The 20,965-nt window shown below is 61.2% G+C and overlaps 3 protein-coding genes across 4 annotated transcripts in view; 1 reads left to right on the plus strand and 2 right to left on the minus strand.

Annotated features, from left to right (window-relative positions):
• The window catches only part of VPS9D1 (VPS9 domain containing 1), a 98,930-nt gene that overhangs the window by 6,600 nt on the left and 71,365 nt on the right, over nt 1-20,965 (minus strand). The gene's annotated exons all lie outside the window — the stretch shown is intronic.
• Nucleotides 388-11,276, plus strand: ZNF276 (zinc finger protein 276). Of its 2 annotated transcripts, XM_056136274.1 has the most exons (11): nt 388-541; nt 5,918-6,221; nt 6,393-6,439; nt 6,529-6,981; nt 7,628-7,706; nt 8,337-8,417; nt 10,150-10,260; nt 10,336-10,411; nt 10,501-10,618; nt 10,710-10,809; nt 10,882-11,276. In XM_056136274.1, the coding sequence occupies exons 1-11, from the start codon at nt 415-417 to the stop codon at nt 11,102-11,104; spliced, it is 1,719 nt and encodes a 572-aa protein (XP_055992249.1). In that variant the 5' UTR covers nt 388-414; the 3' UTR covers nt 11,105-11,276. The 2 variants fall into 2 exon arrangements, with proteins under 2 accessions (XP_055992249.1, XP_055992250.1); XM_056136275.1 differs by lacking the exon at nt 10,150-10,260.
• The window catches only part of FANCA (FA complementation group A), a 28,937-nt gene continuing 19,218 nt past the window's right edge, over nt 11,247-20,965 (minus strand). The window contains exons 28-43 of the mRNA XM_056136279.1: nt 20,728-20,904; nt 20,288-20,361; nt 18,964-19,092; nt 16,208-16,292; nt 15,017-15,183; nt 14,545-14,647; nt 14,014-14,073; nt 13,830-13,934; nt 13,457-13,569; nt 13,105-13,246; nt 12,421-12,483; nt 12,215-12,317; nt 11,896-11,971; nt 11,664-11,812; nt 11,492-11,580; nt 11,247-11,415 (exon numbers count right to left, since the gene is read on the minus strand). Coding sequence (XP_055992254.1) covers nt 11,314-11,415; nt 11,492-11,580; nt 11,664-11,812; nt 11,896-11,971; nt 12,215-12,317; nt 12,421-12,483; nt 13,105-13,246; nt 13,457-13,569; nt 13,830-13,934; nt 14,014-14,073; nt 14,545-14,647; nt 15,017-15,183; nt 16,208-16,292; nt 18,964-19,092; nt 20,288-20,361; nt 20,728-20,904 — 1,737 coding nt within the window. The 3' untranslated portion in view covers nt 11,247-11,313. The remainder of the gene's footprint in view (nt 11,416-11,491; nt 11,581-11,663; nt 11,813-11,895; nt 11,972-12,214; nt 12,318-12,420; nt 12,484-13,104; nt 13,247-13,456; nt 13,570-13,829; nt 13,935-14,013; nt 14,074-14,544; nt 14,648-15,016; nt 15,184-16,207; nt 16,293-18,963; nt 19,093-20,287; nt 20,362-20,727; nt 20,905-20,965) is intronic.

The following is a 20,965-nucleotide window of genomic DNA, read 5'->3' on the forward strand; positions in this document are numbered from 1 at the left end:
CTCCGGCCCGCTTCTGGCCCCGCCTCCCAGGCCCGCTCCTGGCCCCGCCTCCGGGCCCGCTCCTGGCTCCACCTCCGCCCCTGGCCCCGCCTCCAGACCGCTCCTGGCCCCGCCTCCCAGGCCCGCTCCTGGGCCTGTCTTCTGCCCCTTCCTGGCCCCACCTCCGCCCCCGGTTTCGCCTCCGGCCCGCTCCTGGCCCCGCCTCCCAGGCCCGCTCCTGGCCCCGCCTCCCAGGCCCGCTCCTGGCCCCGCCTCCCAGGCCCGCTCCTGGCCCCGCCTCCCAGGCCCGCTCCTGGCCCCGCCTCCCAGGCCCGCTCCTGGCCCCGCCCCGCCCCGCCCCTCCCGTTCGCCGGCCCCGCCCCGCCCCGCGGCGTCCATCTTGGGCCCAGCGCCGGCCAGCGCGCCTCGGCGGCCATGCGGCGGGACCGGCGCGGCCGCTTCCTGTCGCCGGGGCCCGCGGGGGCGCGCGGCGGCGGCCGGGCCCGGGGACGCCCCTCCCGCGGCGTGGAGCGGGCGCGCGAGGACGGCGCCGAGGAGCCAGGTGCGGGCGCGGCGCGGCCCCTCGGAGACCCCCGGGAGCTCCCCCGCCCGGCCCGCGCGGACGGCCCGGCCCGGCCCTGCCCGGCCAGCCGAGTCCCGGGCGCCCAGCGGCCCCTGCGGGCCCGCGAGGCCCGACCGGACCGGACCGGACCGGACCGCCCGCCGGGCCGCGGCGCGGGGGACAGCGGCGCGCGTAGGCCGCTCGGCACGGGGCCCGTGTGCCGTGTGCGCGCGTGGGGGGGAGTGCGTGAGAGTGTGAGTGTGTGCGTGAGTGTGTTGTGCGTTGGGGGTGTGCGTGAGAGTGTGAGTGTGCTGTGCGTGGGATGTGTGCGTGAGAGTGTGAGTGTGCTGTGCGTGGGGTGTGTGCGTGAGAGTGTGTGTGCGTGAGTGTGCTGTGCGTGGGGGGTGTGCGTGAGAGTGTGTGTGCGAGTGTGCTGTGCGTGGGGGGTGTGTGCGTGAGAGTGTGAGTGTGCTGTGCGTGGGGGTGTGTGCGTGAGAGTATGAGTGTGTGCGTGAGTGTGCTGTGCGTGGGGGTGTGTGCGTGTGAGTGTGTGCGTGAGTGTGCTGTGCGTGGGGGGGTGTGTGCGTGAGTGTGAGTGTGTGCGTGAGTGTGCTGTGCGTGGGGGTGTGTGCGTGAGTGTGCTGTGCGTGGGGGGTGTGCGTGAGAGTGTGAGTGTGCTGTGCGTGGGGGTGTGTGCATGAGAGTGTGAGTGTGTGCGTGAGTGTGCTGTGCGTGGGGGGTGTGTGCGTGAGTGTGCTGTGCGTGGGGGTGTGTGCGCGTCTGCGTGCGTTTGCGAGTATGCGTGCGTATGTGCGTGTGTGTACGAGTGTGTGTGTACATGCGTGTGCGTGCTTGTGTGTGCGTGCGGGCGCGGGCGGGTGTTGCGGGGGGCGCTGGGCCCAGCTCCATCCCCCACCCACGTCCTGCCTGGGCCACCCACGGGTGCGTCTTGTGCAGAGCGAGCGCCTTCAGCCCCACTCACTCGGCTCCAGCCCCGGACTGCCTGGGCGGTGCAGGGCGAAGGTGCCTGGAGCAGGGCTCCGGGCTCGGCTTCTGCCGGTGCTGATGCGGGGCGCACTGTTGTGCCGCTTGTGTTAGGGTGCTCCCTCCGCAGTGCTCGAGTGTGCCCTGGAAGCTCTCACAAACACACCGGGGGCCTCAGTGGGCCTCCTGGAGTCAGGTAGGCTCCAGAGCAGAGTGGGCAGAGGGACAGTGGCCCCGAACACAGACCAGTGAGTGAGCATAGTAGGTTCTTGATGCATTTGTGGCATACCTAATTCTCTCCACTTATTTTTATTAGGGGGTGGGGCCCAACCATTAAACTTGACGTCATGTAGAACCCCCCCCATAGTCACATGGTTTCCTTCTGTTAATTTTAAAGAATCTTTTCATTAAAAAATCAGTGATTGAGGGCTGGAGCGATAGCACAGCGGGGAGGGCGTTTGCCTTGCACGCAGCCAACCCGGGTTCAATTCCCAGCATCCCATAAGGTCCCCCGAGCGCCGCCGGGAGTAACTCCTGAGTGCAGAGCCAGGAGTAACCCCTGAGCATCGCCAGGTGCGACCCAAGAAGCAAAATAAAAATATTTTTAAAAAGTCAGTGATTATCAAATGACACAGATGTTTGTCTGCAGTTGCGTTCAGATTGTTACAAGTCTCCCCCAATTTTTGATACGTGTATTGAAGATGATCTTGTGTCTGTAGCTGTACACTGTTTCAGTTCCGCCCAGCCCAGGTGCACCCAGGTCTTCTGCCGCCCCCTCTGCAGCGGGCAGACCATGCTTTCTACCACAGGCACCTGGGCTTGGCTTTGTGGATAGTGCTGAGGACTTGGGATGCAGATGTCATTCTAGGGAGGAGCCCAAGGGTGCTGGATATTGAATTTGGGCCTCCCACCTGCAGAGCTGCAGCCCGGGTCCCCTCTAGCCTGGCAGATGGTTTCCTGAGTGCCTGCCCGTGTCCCCTTCAGAGGCCCGGAAGTGGTGCTCAGTGGTTCCCGCAGGCAAGGCAAGTGCCCGCCCACCTGCACCTTCCTGGGCCCCACAGCTGTGAGCTTTCTCACGTGGGATGCACTTCCACCTCGGCTGGGTGGTCTGGTCTCTCCATGTTCTCACCTGCGCTTGTTCTTACCAACCTCAGGACCCCCCTGTCCAGGCTGTCCCAGGCCCCTAGCAAGGCTCTCGATCAAGGCTGCTTGCACAACATCCCACAAAGCTCACGTGCCTTGTTTGGTGGGACGGCCACTCCAGGCCTCACACTTGTGCTCTCTGGCCCCCCTCCCACAGATGTTCTCGTTGCTCTGGTCTCGCTGTGACTGACTCATCCATTTCAGCTGGGCCGTCTCCCCGCCCCGATGATTCTGCCCCCGGCTCCCCGACCCGACCCCCAGTGACCAGAGATCAGCTCTGGGGACCACTGTGCTCCAGCCTTCCTGTGCCCTCGGCCCACTGGACTTTTGGGGCCTGGCCATTGTCTCCTTGGAGACTCGCTGGGCCCTGAGGTTCGATCACGCTCCCTTGCAGTTGCCTCATTCATTTTGTTTGCTTTTGAGCCGCACTTAGCTGTGCTCAGGGTTTACTTGTGACAGTGCTCCGTGGACCATTTGGGGTATCGGGGATCAAGCTGGGGCAGGCCGTGTGCAAGGTAGCCGCCCTACCTGCTATATTATCGCTCCGGACCCCCCATTACTTTCCTTTTTAGTGTTTGGGCCATACCCAGCTGTAATTAGGGCTTGCTCCTGGCTCTCTGCTCAGAGATCACTCCTGGCTGGGTTTGGGAGACTGTGAGCAAGATCGAACCAAGTTGGCCACATGCAGTCAAGTGCCTTATCCCCTGTTCTGTCTCTTCAACCTCAACCTCATTTACTTCTCGCTTTGGGGTCATATCTGGTGGTGCTCAAGGCCCTCAGCCCCATCAAGTCTTACTCGTTTTTGAGGTGTAGCAATAGAACCCGAGGCCTCACATACGTAGGCATGAGCTCTGCCTGGCCCCTTCTGGCCTGTCGATTTTTGTTTTTCTTTTGGCTTCTGGGCCACACCCAGCAGTGCTCATGGGTCACTCCTGACACTGAAATCAGAAATCACTCCTGGTGGTGCTCAGGGGACCATATGAGATGCTGGGGATTGAACCCGGGTTAGCCAAGTGCAAACCAAGTAAGTGTCACTATCGCCGCTGTACTATCATGCTAGCCTCTTGTTTTAATTTTTTTTTCTTTTTGAGGTCACACCTGGTGATGCACAGGGGTTACTTCTGGCTTATGCGTTCAGGAATTACTCCTGGCGGTGCTCGGGGGACTATATGGGATGCTGGGAATCAAACCTGGGTTGGCTGCATGCAAGGCAAGCGCCCTCCCTGCTGTGCTATCGCTCCAGCCCGTTTTAATTTTTTAAAAAAATCAAAAATAACCTACCTCCCCACCACACATACCCCCCTTAGCTCAAATTCATCTTCTCATTTGACCTTATCCCTTCTGGAGACCTTTGAGTCCGTCAAGTGCATATGTCCAGTTCTTCTTTCTCTTTATCACAGGTGCAAAATAAATACCGAGGTGACACCACAGGGGCGTCCTGTGACTCACCCCGTGTGCCTCTGGCCGGCTGTAGATCTTTGGACGACTCTTGTTCACGTCAGCCCTTTATTTTCTTGTTGAGTTGTTTGCCCTTTCTGCGTGAGGGTTCTCTGTATACGTCGAATATCAACCTCCTGTTAGATGCGTGCAAACGACCTCTCCCTTCTCTGCTAATTGTGTGCTCTCCACCGTGTAATTGGTCTCGGCGGGTCACGTTGCGTTCATTGCCTGCGCTTGGGGTCAGCCCCCAGAAACACCTGGAATGATCATCGTGCTTTTCTGAGTTCCTTTCAGTGTGCTTATTAGGCCTCTCATCCACATTGGTCTTGTTTTGGGGCCACACCCAGCAGTGCTCAAGGCTTCCTCCTGGCCCTGCACTCAGGGATCACTCCTGGCAGGGCTCAGGGAACGACGTGGGATGTTGGGGGTTGAGCCCGAGTTGGCCGCGTGCAAGGCCAGCGCTCTCCTCGCGAGGGGGACCTTTCTGTTTGTTTGGGGGCTGCTCCGGCGATGCTCAGGAGTCACTCCTGACCCTGTGCTCGTGGCGGGGCTCTGGGGACCATCTGGGTCGCCAGCGTGCCAGGGCTGCACCCTCCCTGCTGTCCTGCTGTTCCTGCTCCACCAGGTGAATCCTGTGCAGTGGCCCCGCTCACACTGTGCCTTACACAGACCTCCCACGTCTCGCTAGCTTCATTCCCAGGTGGCGTTGCTGCAGTTGTGGGCGAGTGGCCCCCTTCCGTGGCTGACACAGGCTCTGCCACTGCCATCCCATAGGGTCCCCCGAGCACCACCAGGAATGATCCCTGAGCACAGAGCCGGGAGTAAGCCCTGAGCACTGCTGGGTGTGGCCCATACATCAAAACCAAGTAAATAATGCAGAGCTTTGTACTTCTGCCTCTGTCCTTGAGTTTACCAGTATATAAAAATGCCACTGATGTGGGTCAAAGAAACTGCATGCGGCTGACTCGGGTTTGATTCTCGGCATCCTGTGTGGCCCCCTGACCCTACAGGAGTAACCCCCGAGCATTGCTGCATGTGCCTCCTGCCCTCGAGAAGAACGAAACAAATGGCACTGATTTTTGTGTATTCAATTTTATTTAGGTGTTTTTTTGTTGTAGTTGTTTTTTTCTTTTTGGGTCATACCTGGCAATACACAGGGGTTACTTCTGGTTCTGCACTCAGGAATGACTCCTGACGGTGCTCGGGGACCATATGGGATGCTGGGAATCGAACCCGGGTCGGCCACGTGCAAGGTATATGCCCTGCCCGCTGTGCTGTCGCTCCAGCTCCTAGGTGGGGTTTTTAAGAGGGTTTTAGGCTGCTGCACCCAGTGGAGCTCAGGGGTCACTCCTGGTGGGCTCGGGGGATCAGAAGGAATAGCCCCGTGCAAGGCAAACGCCCTTCCATCGCTATTACTGCGGCCTCAGTCATTTGCCTGTATTGTGATTTTCATCTCCTTGCTGACATTATCACATCACCTTTCGTGGATGGCAAACCACCCTTGACCCTCCTTGTTCCCCAGAAATAAGTCCCCCTTGGCTTGTGGGTCACCTTCCCTGTGCTGGGGCAGCTGGTTGGTTGACATTGGGCTTGTCGGGAGCTTCTGCCTCGCTGTCCGGCAGGGCGGCTGGGGTCTGTTAGAGGCCCTTCCCCGGGACGTGGGCCTCACGTGGCGCACCTGCACTTCCACGGGAGTTGTGTGGGCCAGACCCACCCTGGCCACGCACCCAGGAAGGACTTGCATCTGTGGGGTGTTTTGCTGGGGAGGTGCCAGGGGGCCTCGTGGACTGATTCCCGTCTCCTGTCCAGGAGCAGGCCGGGCTCCGGCCATGGGGCACTGTCGCCTCTGTCACGGGCGGTTCTCCTCGCGGAGTCTCCGCAGCATCTCTGGCTGTGTCCCCGGGGACGGCTCCGAGAAACCAGCCCCCCGAGAGCGCGTTTTCGTCAGAGACTTTCAGTGTCTGCTGGGGGTGACCGTGCACCAGGATGCAGCCCTGTCTCCGTTCGTCTGCAAGAACTGCCTGAGCCAGTTCTACCACTGCCACGGCCTCCTCACGTCCTTCCTGCAGAGGGTGAACGCCTCCCCAGCCGCCCTCCGCCAGCCCCGTGCCCAGTAAGCAGCCTCTGTGCTCCGGGGGGACTCTGGGGGCAGCTCCTGTGTGGCAGCTTGGGGGAGGGGGTTGGTGGGCAGATGGCCCCTGGCCTCTGAGGGGCCAGCTGGCTGGGGAAGGGCGGGGGGGCGGGATGGCTTGCCTGGGGCCGGCTTCACAGGTGGTTCTTGCAGGGCCAGTGCCCAGCCCCTGACAGGGCCAGAGGAGGCAGCGTGCATGGGTGAGTGTCCCCGGGCACGGAGAGTGGGTGGGCTCTGCCAGGTTGGGTGCTGAGCAGCCCCTGAGTGGGCTCTCTGTGCCTTTCCTCAGCCGACCACATGAGCCCAAGCACCCAGGGCCTGCGTGGCTTGGTGGGGTGGGTGCATGGACACGCAGCTGGCTGTGGGGCCCTGCCCAGCCTCCAGCAGACGCTTTCCTCTGGATACCGCGGCGTCCTCCAGGCTGTGTGGGGCTGTGCCCAGGGCCATCGCTACACCATGGACACCGACGCCAGCTGTGGGGCTCTCCTGCTGGACAACTCACCGGCCATCAAGTGGGCGTGGGACAAGGAGCTAGCCTCCCAGCCCACCCAGCATCAGGGGACCAACCCTACTGGGGCCACTCCTCAGCCCTCCCCAGGCCGACCAACCCTGGCTGCCAGGGTTACTGAGACGGAGACCCAGCCCAGGACGGACACGGCCCAGCTGCCTTCCGATGGCAACCCAATGGGGCCTGGACCAGGTCCCCCACCTCCGCCGAACCTTCCCTTGAGAGGGAACTCAGGTAGGAGGTGCCTCTAACCCCAGATCAAGAGCCCTGGCCTTGGGGCCGGAGCGATAGCACAGCGGGTGGGGCATTTGCCTTGCACGCGGCCGACCCGGGTTCAATCCCCGGCATCCCATACGGTCCCCCAGGCACCGCCAGGAGTAACCCCTGAGTGCAAAGCCAGGAGTAACCCCTGAGCATTGCTGAGTGTGAACCAAAAAGCAAAAAAAAAAAGGAGTCCTGGCCTCTGAGAAGGGGGTCCACACTTTGGGGGGTGGGATGGCATGCTGCCTCTGGGAGCATCCTTGGTGAGGGCACAAGCCAGAAACGAGCCCTGGGAGTGCAGGAAGAGGGGAGCTGCCTGGCTCCTGCTGGGCCTCCACCCCATGAGGCCTGACTGGCAGGACTTTGTCAGCCTGTCCTGTGTGTGTTACCCCAACACCCAAGACAAGTGAGAACAGGTGCAGCTACCGGACAGTTGGACAGTCGCCTTTGTTTGCCTGCAGGGGACCCTCTGTACAGAGTCTGAACTGTCCCCAGCTCATCCCACAGGACAGTGGGGTCGCAGGTCACGGGGAGGACCTGCCCTGGAGGCAGGCTTGTGGGTGCCTCCCCCACAAGAGCGCCCGCCCAGGTGGTGATGACGCTGTTCTTTCTCTCTCAGGGCAGTTGGGGGAGAAGCAGGCTCCACCTTCAGCCTCGGATGATCGGGTAAAAGACGAGTTCAGTGACCTTTCTGAGGGGTGAGAGAAGAGCGGGTCTCAGTAGCCTAAAATCTCTCCTTGGAAAGCCAGACCACACCGTCCCGGGGCCTTGCTGCTGGGCTTGGCCACTTGCCCCTGGTGGGCTTCCCTGGGTGGCAGAGGGCCCCGCTGCCCCGGGAGCACTGACGCTGCTCTGCCAGGCGGCGTGGGGCTGAGATTGGGATTGTCCGGCTGAGCAGGGGAAGCCGTGTCCCGAGGTGTGGTCTGGGCTCGGGGGGGTCATTCTGCAGGACCAGACTTCCCAGAGGGGCCGCTGACGGCTGTCAGCACTAGGGTGACGGTGCGAGTGGCGGGGATGGCTGCGGTGCACTGGCTTTGGGGGAAGGTCACGGTCCTGCAAGTCAGTTTGGCCTGTAGCCTTTGACCTGAGTGCAGGGGCCAGGTGTGGTTCCCTGAGCTGTTCTGTCCCCAGCTCCGCCTGTGCTTAGAGACACTTTCCCTTGGCGACGGGGGCACTCGGCTTGTGTGGCTCCTGTGGCCTTTTCTGTTTGGAGATGACTGAGATTTGGGGGTTTTCAGAAGGAAAGCGGGGGACGTGGGGTCCTCAGGCAGGAGGTTGACAGCGTTGCCCTGCCAGGGTTGTAGTGAAGAGCCCCCCCTCTCCTCTAGAGGCTTCCCGAGCGAGGATGAGAATGACAGGAAGCACGTGCCATCCTCAGACGAGTCCTTTGAGCCTTACCCAGAAAAGAGGTAAATGGTGGTCCTGCAGGGCAGGGGCGGGGTCTCCCTGCTCTAGCCCAGCGGATGCGGCGACGCGCCCTGGCCTTCCCAGCAGTCCCTGCAGGCCGCTGGCATGGGGGCTGCCTGTTCTCCTTGGGTGGTTCTAGAGAACAGCAGGCAGAGGAGGCACGAGCTCGGGGTGGTTGGAGCCCGTGCAGGACAGATCCTCCAGGGGGATGGACAGTCCAGGGACACTGAAGAGCACCATGCCCGGCTGAGATGGGCAGCAGGCAGACGGGATGTGGCTGGACATGGGCCTGCGGGAGGGGAGGTGCTGAGACGCTTAGACCTGTGGCCGCCAGCGCCTTGCTGTGAAACACCAGTGCCAGCAGGGCCGAGGGCCTGGGAGCAATCAGGCTGCAGAGGGGTGGGGAGCAGGTGCCGTGTGTGAACCCTGTGGTCTTGCCGGAGCCCTCAGCTGGGAAGGGGCCTTTCTCAGTGACCGCTTCAAAAACACATCAGCGATTCTGCTGTGGAATGTTTGCACTTTAAAGACGGTGGGTGCTGTGCCGCTGTCTTCCCCAGGTCACTCTCCCAAAGCTGTGGTTTCCACCTTGTCAGCAGCCCAGTGCCAGCCCTGCCTCAGCCTCTTGCTCTCCTCCACGGTGTTCACGCCTGGATTGTTGGCTTGGCTGGCTCTGCGTGCTGAGGACATTGTGCTCCCGCAAGTGCTTGGGAGCTTGTGCTGATGTTCTGAGCCCCTGAGCTAGACCCAAAGCCACAGTCTCTCTTGGCTGATGGTTCCGAGGCTCCAGGGCTGGCTTCTGGCATCTGTGCCAACACTGGTACTTTGTGTGCTCATCTTTGTGGGGGCAGGTGGCATCTCATTGTCCCTGAGCACCCTATCTTGATGGGCAGTGATGGGCTTACATGGACAACTAGGTCCTGACACACCCCTGGAAAATGTCTGCTAACTCCTGCCCATGTTCTCTCTGGAGTGTGTGTTGAGCTGTAGGCCATTCTGCATCATGCTCCCTGGCTAGGTCAGACTGGCAAATGGTTTCTGCTGCTCGGTGGGCCATCTTTTTCACTGGACAGCACCACTGGCTGCACAGTTTCCTTCGAGGTACAGCCTGGTGTCAGATGGGAGAACGGTCACGGCCATGGCGCTGCTGAGCGCTGAGGCTCTGGGTGCCGCATCCCCCGGTGGGGCTCTAGGGGCCCGTGGGCACAGTGCCATCTCCTCGCTCGCCTGCCGTGCGCCTTTCCCTGGGTGCTTATGGAGCCCGAGTCCACATCAGGACCTGTGTGCTGAGGCTGTCGGCTGCGGGAACAGGGACTTGCTGTTTTCCTTTTCCGCCTTGGCCTCAGAGCAGCGCGGAGCCCCTGAGCTAGGCCTGTCCTCGGGGGCCAACCTCACGGTGTGGACGCAGCACAGGGTCAGGGCCTCTGGGGTTCCAGATTTTCCCTGGGAATCCCTTCCTCCCTGTGAGTTTTTGGGACATCTGAAGACTTGAGCACCCTTCATCTTCAAGCGCTGCGGGCCCCCGGGCAGTGCCAGTGGAGCCCCACCTCATCTGTGGCTAGCGTGTGGTCCCCGGGGTGGGGCGCTGCCGGCGGGAGGAGCCTGACCTCTCACAGCGTGTCCTGCCCCAGACTTCCCCACTCCATTGGCTTAGCAGGGAGCCGGGAACCTGGCTGTGTCTGGGGCGGGCGCTGCAGGAGGCCAGTGTGCCCACGTCCGATCACTGGGGCTTTCTAGGCTCTCTGCTAAGAAGAGCGAAAGCAAAGATGCCAAGAAACCCGAAGAACCAAAAATCCGGAAGAAGCCTGGCCCCAAGCCAGGCTGGAAGAGCAAGCTGCGCTGTGAGAGGTGAGGGCAGGGGCAGGGGGCAGGGGCCTGCTGCTGCTGTGGCGGGGGCTGACCCGGGCTCGCTCTGTGCTGCAGGGAGGAGCTGCCCACCATCTACAAGTGCCCACACCAGGGTTGCACTGCCGTGTACCGCGGGGCCGACGGCATGAAGGTGAGCTGTGCGGGGCCCCAAGCCTGGTCCTGGGGGAGGGAGGAGGCGTCCCGTGGGCCAGACCCTCAGGGGTTGCCGGTGGCCCACAGAAGCACATCAAGGAGTATCACGAGGAGGTCCGTGAGCGGCCCTGCCCCTACCCCGGCTGCAACAAGGTCTTCATGATCGACCGATACCTGCAGCGCCACCTGAAACTCATCCACACAGGTGCGTGCCCTGCCCCCCCCGCCCCCCATGTGCTCTGCTGGGCTGGGGAGGGGGCCTGCCTGACAAGCTCAGCCCCCACTCTGGCCCGCAGAGGTGCGGAACTACATCTGCGACGAGTGCGGACAGACCTTCAAGCAGCGCAAACACCTGCTCGTCCACCAGATGCGCCACTCGGGAGCCAAGCCCCTGCAGTGAGTGCCCCTCCGACCCCCGTGCCCGCCGGGCCTGGCACGTGCACCCACTCACCCGGCCCTGCCCCCCAGGTGTGAGGTCTGCGGGTTCCAGTGCCGGCAGCGGGCGTCCCTCAAGTACCACATGACCAAGCACAAGGCGGAGACAGAGCTGGACTTCGCCTGTGACCAGTGTGGCCGGAGGTTCGAGAAGGCTCACAACCTCAACGTGCACATGTCCATGGTCCACCCACTGACACAGGCTCAGGACAAGGCCCCGCCCGGGCCCGGAGCTGTGAAGCCGGAGCCAACCTGACCTCCGGAGGCCACACTGGCTCCCCCGGTGGCGCCTCTTCCTGGGACCAGCAGTCTCTCTTCCTGTAAACCTGAGTGACCGGCCAGGCGTGTCTGATTCCCCTTCTCCCTAGAGCAATCCAGGACTTTTGTAATCATTTTAGTGCAACAACAGCTCAACGTTTCACTTGTAATAAATTATTTACAAGGAGCTGGTGATGCTTGGTCCTCTCAGAAAAGCGGGGGCTCCTGGAGAAGGTCGGCGGTGGCCTGCAGCCTGCTCTGGAGGGCAGCACGCAGCTCGGGCTCGCCGTCCCCAGCAGCTCCCAGCAGCTGCAAGGAAAGAGGGTGCTCAGGGTCGAGGCCAAGCCCCCCAGAGCCCCCACGCAGGCCCAGGGCTGGCTGTTACCTCGGCCACGCTAGAGCAGCTCTGTGCCGGACACTGAGGAATGGCCCGCAGCAGGAAGAGGCGTGCTTTCGTGATCAAGCCCACAGGCTCTTCCTAGGGAGCAGAGGGTTCGAGCTGTGGACCCTGGGAGGGGCCGGTGGGCCCCGAGCAGCCCAGACCTCCTGCCCTGCACTTGCCTGGTCCTGCCTGTGCTGCCCAGGGCCAGTCACGGGCTGGGTCTCTCCGCCCACAAAGAGCCCGGTCAGCTTCCGGTACATGCTCAGGGCGACACACAGGAAACCCGCTTCCAAGAGGACGTCTTGACCAAAGTGGGGAAGGAGACTGAAAGGGAACACGGTGTGGTGTCAGCACCCCAGGGTGGGAGCCGAGTCCAGGGAGGAGCCCTGAGCCACAGGCACAATTACCTGTAGAAGGCAAAGGGCAGCAGCCGGATGTGCTGGTCGGGGGCCAGACGGAGCAGGACACTTCCCAGGCCGTTACCTGCAACAGCGTGGGGTGGGGGTCTCAGCCAGCCCTTGGGCGCACCCCCACCCCCAGGAGCGCCTTCTGGGAACATCGGGTGCTGTGCTGTGCTGTGCTGTGCTGTGCGAGAGGGGGCCGCCACTCAGCACTGTGCAGTCGGCCCTGCTGGGATGGGGGGCACTGCAGTTTCTGGCTCCACCCCCAGGGAGGCCTCCAAGCGGGGCTCAGCTGTGTCCAGCACCGAGTCCCACCGCACCTCACCTGCCTCTTTCAACTCGAAGAGCTGCAGCCAGGAAATCCTCCTCATCTCCAGACACCCTAGGATCTCGGCACAGATGCCCAGAGCCTTCTTGGAGTCGGCAGCCTGTGACCACGGCGGGAGGGACAGCACTCCCCTGTAAGTGCCCCCACCCACGGCCCCCGCAAGGCAGCAGGCATGCCTTCCCAGGCTCAGGTCTGCGGCTCACCTGTGCAGCCAGGTATGAGGAGAGCAGGCACATCAGGGAGAAGAAGAACAAGCAGAGCAGCTGCTGTGGGCGAGATGGGCCTCAGGACACGCACACCGCCTGTCCGTGACCGCATCTAGCTGAGTGTGCGGCCCGGGGGCCTCTCGGGTGTTTGCACTTGTGCCAGAAAGCTCATTCCTTTGAGGCTCGAAGTGTCCTGAGGGGTCACACTAGGTGCCCCTAACACAGACAAATGCCACGGAGATGTGGCAGTTCCTCACAGGTACTGGCCATGCCTGTCCCTGCCACGGTGTGTCTGAGTCCCAGGACCTGATGTGCAGCCGCCTCCTGCCCCAGGCAAGTGGCACACAAGTCCAGGCTGGGGACCCCTGGAAGCCTTAGTGACCCCTTAGGAACACAAACCTAGGAGTATATTCCTCCTCGCAGCCATTCACATTTCATTGCACTAAACTCTCAGCTGCCGGTTGCCTGAGCTGACAGAGACCTTAGGGCTGACTGGTCCAGCCTCCGTGGTTTCTGGCTGAGGTGCACAGGCAGAGCAAAGCTGCCACCCTGGGGACAGCTGGCAAGGAGGAAGGCCAAGCATGTCAAGGCAGTGTGCGGGCCACCAAACCTGCCAACTCCACTCCCGGCCAGAGCCCCAGGAACGTGGACTTCCGGGTGGGCCCTGGGGCCTGGGCTCACCTGCTCCCCTGGGGCTGAGGGTAGCCGCCCCAGCTGACGCTGGACACTCTCCTGTCCTGCTCGCCAAATGGAGAAATGCAAGGCTGCGGCAAGGGCCCAGGCCGGGCTGGGCGGTGGGGGCAGCGTGTCAGTGGATAGGAGGCTGCAGGAGAAGGGGCCCAGGGGTTACCAGTCACCTGGCTGCTGTCTGCGCCCCAATCTTGGCCCTGCCTGGGGACGGTCCCGGGGTGAGGCCGGGTATAGAGTGCTCAGGAGACGTGGCAGAGACAAACAGGCTCAGGGTGGGCTAAACACGCGAGGAGTCCTGTCTGGCGCTGCAGAAGCCCCAGCGTCCCACCCTGCCCACACTGACCTCGCGGCAAAGAGCTGGGTCTCTCGCAGCCGCTGCAGCTCCCTGGGCAGGGGGCCGGCCGAGCATCTGGCCCACCGACTCTCAAGCTCAGCCTCCAGACGTGGCCACCACAGCTTGGATGAGGAAGGTCAGTGAATGGAGAGCAGCTGGGTCGGTCAGACGCAGCTCAGCCCCCAGGATCACGTTTGGACAGTGCCCCGCAGAGGGGTGGCCAGAGCTCCCGCGCACAGACACGAGGGACAGCGGCCCTCGCCGCCACCACGGATGGAGCCACAGGAGGTGGGGACAGCTGCTCCCAAATCCAGCACCACCTCTGCAGTGACAGTGGGATCAGGTGTGGGCAGAGGGGCTGCCGTGGGCCAGGGCGGCCTACCAGGGCGGAGGTCACCAGCAGGGGGCACTCAGCCCAGCACGCCTCCAGGGTCCCGTTGGCCGTCAGGGAGGGATCTCTGCTTCTCAAGCAGGCAGCGAGGAGACCCTGTGGGGACAGCTGAGCTGGAGTCTCAGACTGGCCACGGACCCAGTCTGAGGATGGCAGGTGTGTGAACTGGAATTACCCTGAAGAAGTGGGCGGTGATGGCGTGGCTCAGAGCACCTTCGTGGGAGCAGATGTTTCTCTGCAAAGCAGGACCGGGTGTGAGAGTTTCCCACTGTCAACGCACCGTTCTAGAATCTTTTTTGCTCACTGCCTCTCTACACCACTTCTCTGTGCAACTGATCCCCTGCCCACCAGCTCTGGTTCTGACATGGAGGGGAGGACTAGGCTCCCCTACATGTCACGGGCCTCTGGGGGCCACCCAGGGGGCAGGCTCTGGGAGCACTTGAGTAGAGCTTGCCCCTGCTCCCTGCTGAGAGACCCAGCCTCCATCTCTGCATTTCCAAGCGAGGGTCACATCGGGACCAGGGCCAAGGGCCAAGGCTGGGTACGAGCTGTGTTGCCCAAGCCCCGACCAGGCTCCTTGCTGAAGGGTGACTGCTCTTGAGGGCCAACGGTCGCACTGGCTGTGAACAGAACCACACGCCCAGGTCTGGCCCTCACGAGACTCCTCGGACGCCCCGTGGACACGGCAGCCCCGCCCCACACCTACCAGCTCTGAGTTGACCAAGTGAAAGAACTCGGCACAGTCGGGGACAGGCAGGTCTTCCTGAGGGCTGCCGACGAGCAGAGTTGGAGGCAGGCTGACGAGGACCCTGGGAGGGGCAGCGGTGAGGCAGTGTCCAGCCTGCAGCCCTGCCCTCCAGCCTCCTGCCCAGGTGCAGAAGCATCAGCCCCCTGCTCCCCTCCTTCTCTGACACTGACCCTCAGACCACATCTCTGCCCAGGCCCTTGGGGTCTGACGAGATGATCTTGTCAAACTGCCTAAGTCTGTTCTGGGGGTCACACCTGGTGGTGTAAGACGTAGGACCTACTCTCAGCCGAGCCCGAAAAGGGGCTGCGCCATGCAAGGTCTGTCAGCCCAAGACCTTCGTCCAAGGTCATCCCCCACACCCTCAGGGGAGCAGCCACGGGGCGGGGAGTGCGGGCACACGCGTGGCCTGGCCCGGGAGACGCCGCCTCACCACTGGCAGACAACCAGCTCCTGCTGTCTTCGAAGGCGGGCGGCTCCGTCCCACCCGCCCGGCAGAGCCTGCAGCCGTCGGCAGAAAGCCCGGAGGAGGAAGTGTCCTTGTGGAGGGGATGAGCTGAGGGCCGGCACTCGGCCCTGGTCCAGGTCAGCAACCATCTCCTGGGATACAGAGTCCGTGTCCCCACCGGTCTGTTGGTCTCCCGGGGCTGTCCTCCCCAGCTCCAGCGAGAACAGCCCCAGGAGGGCAGCTCTGCACTGGGACCCACCAGTGTGGAACCGGCAGGAAAGAAGCTTCTTGCTGTGCAAAGACATGGGCTATGAATCCCATGTACTCGGGGTACGTGAGGGACAAACCCCAGAGGCAGGAAGCAGGTGGGAGGCTGTGGCTGTCTCCCACTCGCCACCTGACACAGGGGGGCCGGGCCTCTGAGGCTGCACATAGGTCAAGGGCACCCATGCACGCAGAGAGAAGCCCCGCACCCCCACACCCAGGCTCAGCCCGAGGCACAGGACCCGACCCCTGGGTCACTGGCCCTTCCTTCATGTCCACTGGAGTAGAGCCCGGACAGACAAGCTGTCTTCCCAAGGGACAGGCGAAAAGTAGGTCCTCCTGTGGATACTGGACACGCGTCGGGTGCTTCCCGGGGCTCCAATCCCACTGGACAGTTTAGCTCTTGACCCTGTTTTTCCATCTGGGCCCTGACAGTGGTCACAGGGACACCAAGCAAGAACTCAACACAGAGACCCAATGAGACATGACGAGAGGCTAGAGGGCTCAAGGGTTGAGCCCAGAGGCCTCAGCTCATTTCCCAGCACAGCCCATCCCCTGAGAACCAGGGGGTGTGGCTTCAAAACCAAAGTGAGGACACGCTGGTCATCGAGGTTGGGGGCGGGGTGACTGTCTATTCTCTGACCCCAGTGTTCACTGTCAGGAGTCGACCCGGATTAACCCAGAGATAGCCGTGAGCAGAGGCTTGTCGGAAGCCTGTGCACCAACCATTTCTGAAGGGAGTCGGTGCTGATTCCCGGTTTCCAATGGAAAGGGCCCAAACCCAGGAGGGTCCAGGATCTAGATCTTACTTCTGCTCTGCATATCCTCCCCACTCTGGGTATCTGAAACATACGTCTGAGAACAGACTCTTGCAATGCAGGCGCACTCTGGGTTCTGCTTCTTCTAACTCACCTGCAATCTGGACAGAAGACCTCCGTTTCCTGCGAAGACACCAGGGCCCAGGCTGGAGGTCTCTGAGCGGCTGGAACTCCTTGAGCTGCAATGGAAACAGCCAGAGCCTCCTAAGGGTCCTGATGCACAGCCCCCACCTCCCAACTACCTGGACAGGCCAAGCTGCACCCCCAAGACTCACGAGAGATCAGTAAAACACCAAACCTCCTCGAGTTCACTACCCACAACCTAGGTCCAGCAACACGGGAAACTGCTAAGACCAAGGAGAAGTTACCAAGAAAGCAAAGGCACCTGAAACCAGCAATGAATAGAGCTCACATGGGCAGAATGAAGACCAGGAGAGGGGGGCGAGATGGCGGTCCATCAGGTGCCCTGGGCCCCACCAGGAGTCACCCCTGAAAAGTGCCTCCCATAGAGGGAGGCTGGGGGAAGGGGGTGAGGGAAACGGGGTCACTGGTGGAGGGACGGGTGCTGGACCATTGTAGGACTCCAATTATGAACAGCTTTGTAATGGTCTATCTCATGGATATACAAATAAAAACATTTTTAAAAAAGCAACGTGGAGTTGCCCAATTCAATCAGCTTAATCAATGGCTGAATAAATGCAGTATTCCTACATATTAAAAAAATAAATAAATAAAGGAGTTACCCCTGAGTGCAAAGCCAGGAGTCAAGCCAAAAACAAAAAGAACCATCCCAGCCAGCACTAAGCTACATTCAATACACTCTCACGGGCTGGGGAGAAGGTACAGGTTAGGGCGGACCCCAACTCAGTTCCCAGCACTGCATGCAACCCCTAAACTCAGAGCCAGGAGTCACATCTGGCCACCACCACCCAGCAGCCCGCACAGGAAGGGTGTCTGAGCACCTGGCCTCTGCAACAGGCAGGGGCTACGTTCCTGCGAGGCTCAGGGACATGTGGAGAGCGTTCTCGCAGACTACCATCTACACTGCACAGCCCAAGAGAAGGGAAGAAGGAAAAACACCCAGGCTGCCAAGGGGAAGACAGAATCTTCCGGATGCACAAGGTGTGGCCTTCTGGAGCTCAGTGGCAGAGACACGCTGACCTTTTGAGGCCCTGGGTTCCAGCCCAACTCCCCAAAGAAAACAACATAAAAAGCATTAGAGGGGGCTGGAGCGATAGCACAGCGAGTAGGGCATTTGCCTTGCACGCAGCTGACTGGGTTCGATTCCCAGCATCCCATATGGTCCCCCAAGCACTGCCAGGAGTAATTCCTGAGTGCATGAGCCAGGAGTAGCCCCTGTGTATCACCAGGTGTGACCCCAAAAACAAACAAAAAAAGCATTAGAGACAATGAGTTCAATAAGACTGCAGGGTTTAAAGTCAATGCACAACTGGTAGAGGGATGGATGTGGAACAGTGTCTGCAGCCTAATGCTGACCCTCTTTGTAAGGGTCTATCTCAGTGATTCAATAAAAAGAAGGATTGCAAAAAACCAAAACTAAAGTCAATGCACAAAAGCCAGCTGTATTTCCATACGTTCGCAATGAGCCAAAATAAAAAACAAAAATGCTAATTTCATCTACAGGATTGCTTAAATACAAAACTTAAAAACGAGAGTCACACAGAGCGACTCATGAACAGTCGCCACAAGTGAAGGCAAGTCACCACCAACTGCCTTTCTTTCCCAGTGAGGGGACAGGGAGCTGAGGCAGACAGCTCTTGCCCTCCCTGCAGTCACTGCCCAGCTGGGCCTAAGGCTCAGAAGGGAGCACCGGACTCAAAACGGTCCTGAGAAGAACACAGGGGCTGGAGTGATGGCACAGGGAGGCGCCTGCCTTGCACGCAGCCGTAACCCTGAGCACCACCAGGCAAGCGTTGTTGCTCTCACCCAGCACACTCTTGATTTTCTGAGACTGTGTAACAGGCACAGTTAACGTGGCCGCCCACCTACGAGATGGTCAGACTTCTCCGTCAAGACCCTGACAGATCGGTTTGAGGCTCTTCGTGTTCCTAGAACACGAGCAGACGCCATTGGGCTACACTAGCACGCGACGGGGACAAATGGAGACGTTACTGGCACCCGCTCGAGCAATTTGATGAGTAACGGGATGTCAAGTGATCAAGTAACAGGCAAATGCTTCTGTAGAAACGCTCTGGGAAAGCCATCTCCATGTGCAGGAGGAAGTAGGGCCACACCTCTGAGAATAGCAGAAACCAACTCAAACACAGCAGCAACCCAAACTGGATGAACTGGGCAATTTAAAACTCCGTATCAAAGTAGTTCATCGAGAAAGTGCTCTCCGAAAGGGCTCTCAGGACGGGAGGAGATGCACTGAGTTTAGAAGAGCTCCGAGCTCTGGGAGACAAAGAACCCACTGTCACATGGAAGGACCCAAAGCAGCCCTTCTCCTAAGACAGAGGCCCGAGCAGGACCAGGGAGCGCGGCCCGGCCCGCCCCGAGCAGGACCCCGACCAGACCAGGGTGCCCAAAGGCCAGCGTGGGAGAGCGTGTGCGCACTGCAGAGGGCTGTCTGCAGACTCTCGCCACGAGACAGCAAGAGAAGGTCACCACAGGCTGCAGAGTGGCCCGATGGGCTGGGCATGAGGCCCTGCCAGGAGTGGCTGCAGGGGGACCCACCCAGCCCCGTGCCTGGATTCAGTGACCCTCCAGTTCTGCAACTGCACATGAGCAAAGCCTGCTGCGCTCATCTCCCTGCCAGAGCCCAGTTCCAACACAGCAGCTTCTGCACACGGTCTCGGCTCCAACACAGCGGGGCGCCAAGGCCCTCACCTCTGCCACGAGTCCAGCAGCACATCAGCAAGCTCGGTGCAGGCCCTCTCCAGGTCTCTGCCGCAGCCACCGGCCGCAGGGCGGGCAGGCAGGAAGCGCTCCAGGATGGCCCAGCGCTGGAAGCTGGCCCTGCAAGAGCAATGCCAATGCTGAGAGACGCGTCCACCCTCAGGGCCCTGCGGCAGTATGCACCCCCTCCCAGGCTAGCACGGTCACCCGGGCCCAAACGAAGCCCGAGTCAGAACGCCTGGCAGCTCCCGCAGGAAGGGCTGAGGGACAGGCCTGCTGCTCGTCTGGAGAGGACACTAGAGCAGGTCTGGGCAGCGTCAGCAGGTGACGACCAACGTGAAAGGTCAGCACAGTCTCCTCCCAGAACGCAAAGCCCACCCTCCTCGGGGAAAGTCAGCTGCCCAGGAGCCTGAGCAGTCAGTGGGCCAGCACGGCCTGAGAACGAGCATTCTTCTTCCTGTTTGGGCCACACTCAGCAGTGCTCAGGGCTGACCCCTGGCTCTGAACTCAGGGATCACTCCAGACAGTGCTCGGGGGGCCATATGGGGCGTCAGGGGTCAGCTCAGGCCGGCCCTGTGCAGGGAAGGCACCCACCCTGCTGACCCACCATCTGGCCTGGCCGCTTCTGCCTGTTGTGTCTGAACCTGGCTATTCCAATGCCAGAGTGTGTGTGTGTGTGTGTGTGTGTGTGTGTGTGTGTGTGCATGCACAAGTGTGTGTGTGCGTGCACGTGTGTTCAGACCCACAGGGAGCTCTTTCGGGGCTTCCAGCACAAACTCGCTCCCTGGACCACCTCACCAGCATGCTGACCCAGCCAGCTTAGGAACCTGTCCCTGGCACCCAGGGGCTCCTGCACGGGACCCTCACAGCCCCCTCTGCCTCTCCCCACCGGGGAGACGCAGATCCTGACCTCACCATTGCCCTGTGTCCCCCGGAGCACCCTCCCCTCCCCTCGTGGACCAACCCAGCTCAGGGGCGTCTGAGTCTCAGGTCACCTGTCTCCACCCACTGCAGATGTCACCCCTGCCAAAGGCCTGATCGCTTTTGTTGCTGAGGCCACCCTTGGTGCTCAGGAATCACTCCTGGCAGTGCAGGGCGTCGAGTTGGAGTTAGCTCGGGCACACCAAGCGCCTTTCCCACTGTGCTGTCTCCCCAGGCCGCCCCTGAAACGGAGCGACCTGAGGTGCAGGAAGGCGCCTGAGTCTGCGCAGAGGTCACGGGGGAGCAGGACATTGTGCTTGGGTATGACAAGAGCCTGACCCGAGATGACGAGGCAACTGTGACCCTGAGAAGCCCAGAGCCCTGAGACTCTTACCTTTCCATGTCTGAAAGATAATCAGTTTGGGGCTGAATTTCCACTTCCAGCTGTAACCAGTCTCTGTATGTTAACTGGAAGAAAGGACCAAATCAGCCCCACGGCAAGGGTCCTGGAACCCTCGGGGGCCGGGGGCCGGGGCTGCAGTGTCTGAGGCTGGCCGGTCTCTTTCAGTCAGAATAATCTGCTTCCACACCCCACCCCACCCGGGGCCGAGCTGCTGGCAGCGCCTGGGATGTGTTGACACAAGTTTCTAGCCCCCGTGGAGCTGTCGGCAACTGACTGCACAGGCTGCTGGGCCCCGGGGCAAACAGCATCTGTCTGTCACAGCCTGGATGACCCTGCAGGGCTGCAGTGGAGGCACATGGGAGGCCCGCCCCGGCCCCCGGAGCTGAGCCGGCAAACCCCTGAAGTGCGGGAGCAGCCAGGCAGGGACTCACGTGAAGTCCTTCTTCCACCAGCAGGTCCTGGAAGCTTCTTTGCCTCCACAGGCAGAGGGCTGCACACTGCCAGTCGGCAGAGGCGGGGGACAGAGCCCGCCAGGGAAGACCAGCGTCACCCCCCCAGCACGGGTCCTCCCGGGCTTCAGCGAACAATCTCAACATGAGAAACTGGAACTGGGGAGACAACCAGCAAAGCTGCTGTTGCGAGCAGAGAAAATGCCCCGGGCGTGGTCAA

This window comes from Sorex fumeus, unplaced genomic scaffold, assembly GCF_029834395.1.
Source record: "Sorex fumeus unplaced genomic scaffold, SorFum_2.1 ptg000122l, whole genome shotgun sequence".
Lineage (NCBI taxonomy): Eukaryota > Metazoa > Chordata > Mammalia > Eulipotyphla > Soricidae > Sorex > Sorex fumeus.

What these genes read in the sequence shown, in the direction of transcription:
- ZNF276 (XM_056136274.1), top strand. Translation starts at nt 415, where the DNA reads ATGCGGCGGGACCGGCGCGGCCGCTTCCTGTCGCCGGGGCCCGCGGGG. An exon ending in CCTGAAACTCATCCACACAG is followed by an intron (nt 10,619 to 10,709) that starts GTGCGTGCCCTG and finishes TCTGGCCCGCAG; the next exon opens with AGGTGCGGAACTACATCTGC. An exon ending in TCGGGAGCCAAGCCCCTGCA is followed by an intron (nt 10,810 to 10,881) that starts GTGAGTGCCCCT and finishes CCTGCCCCCCAG; the next exon opens with GTGTGAGGTCTGCGGGTTCC.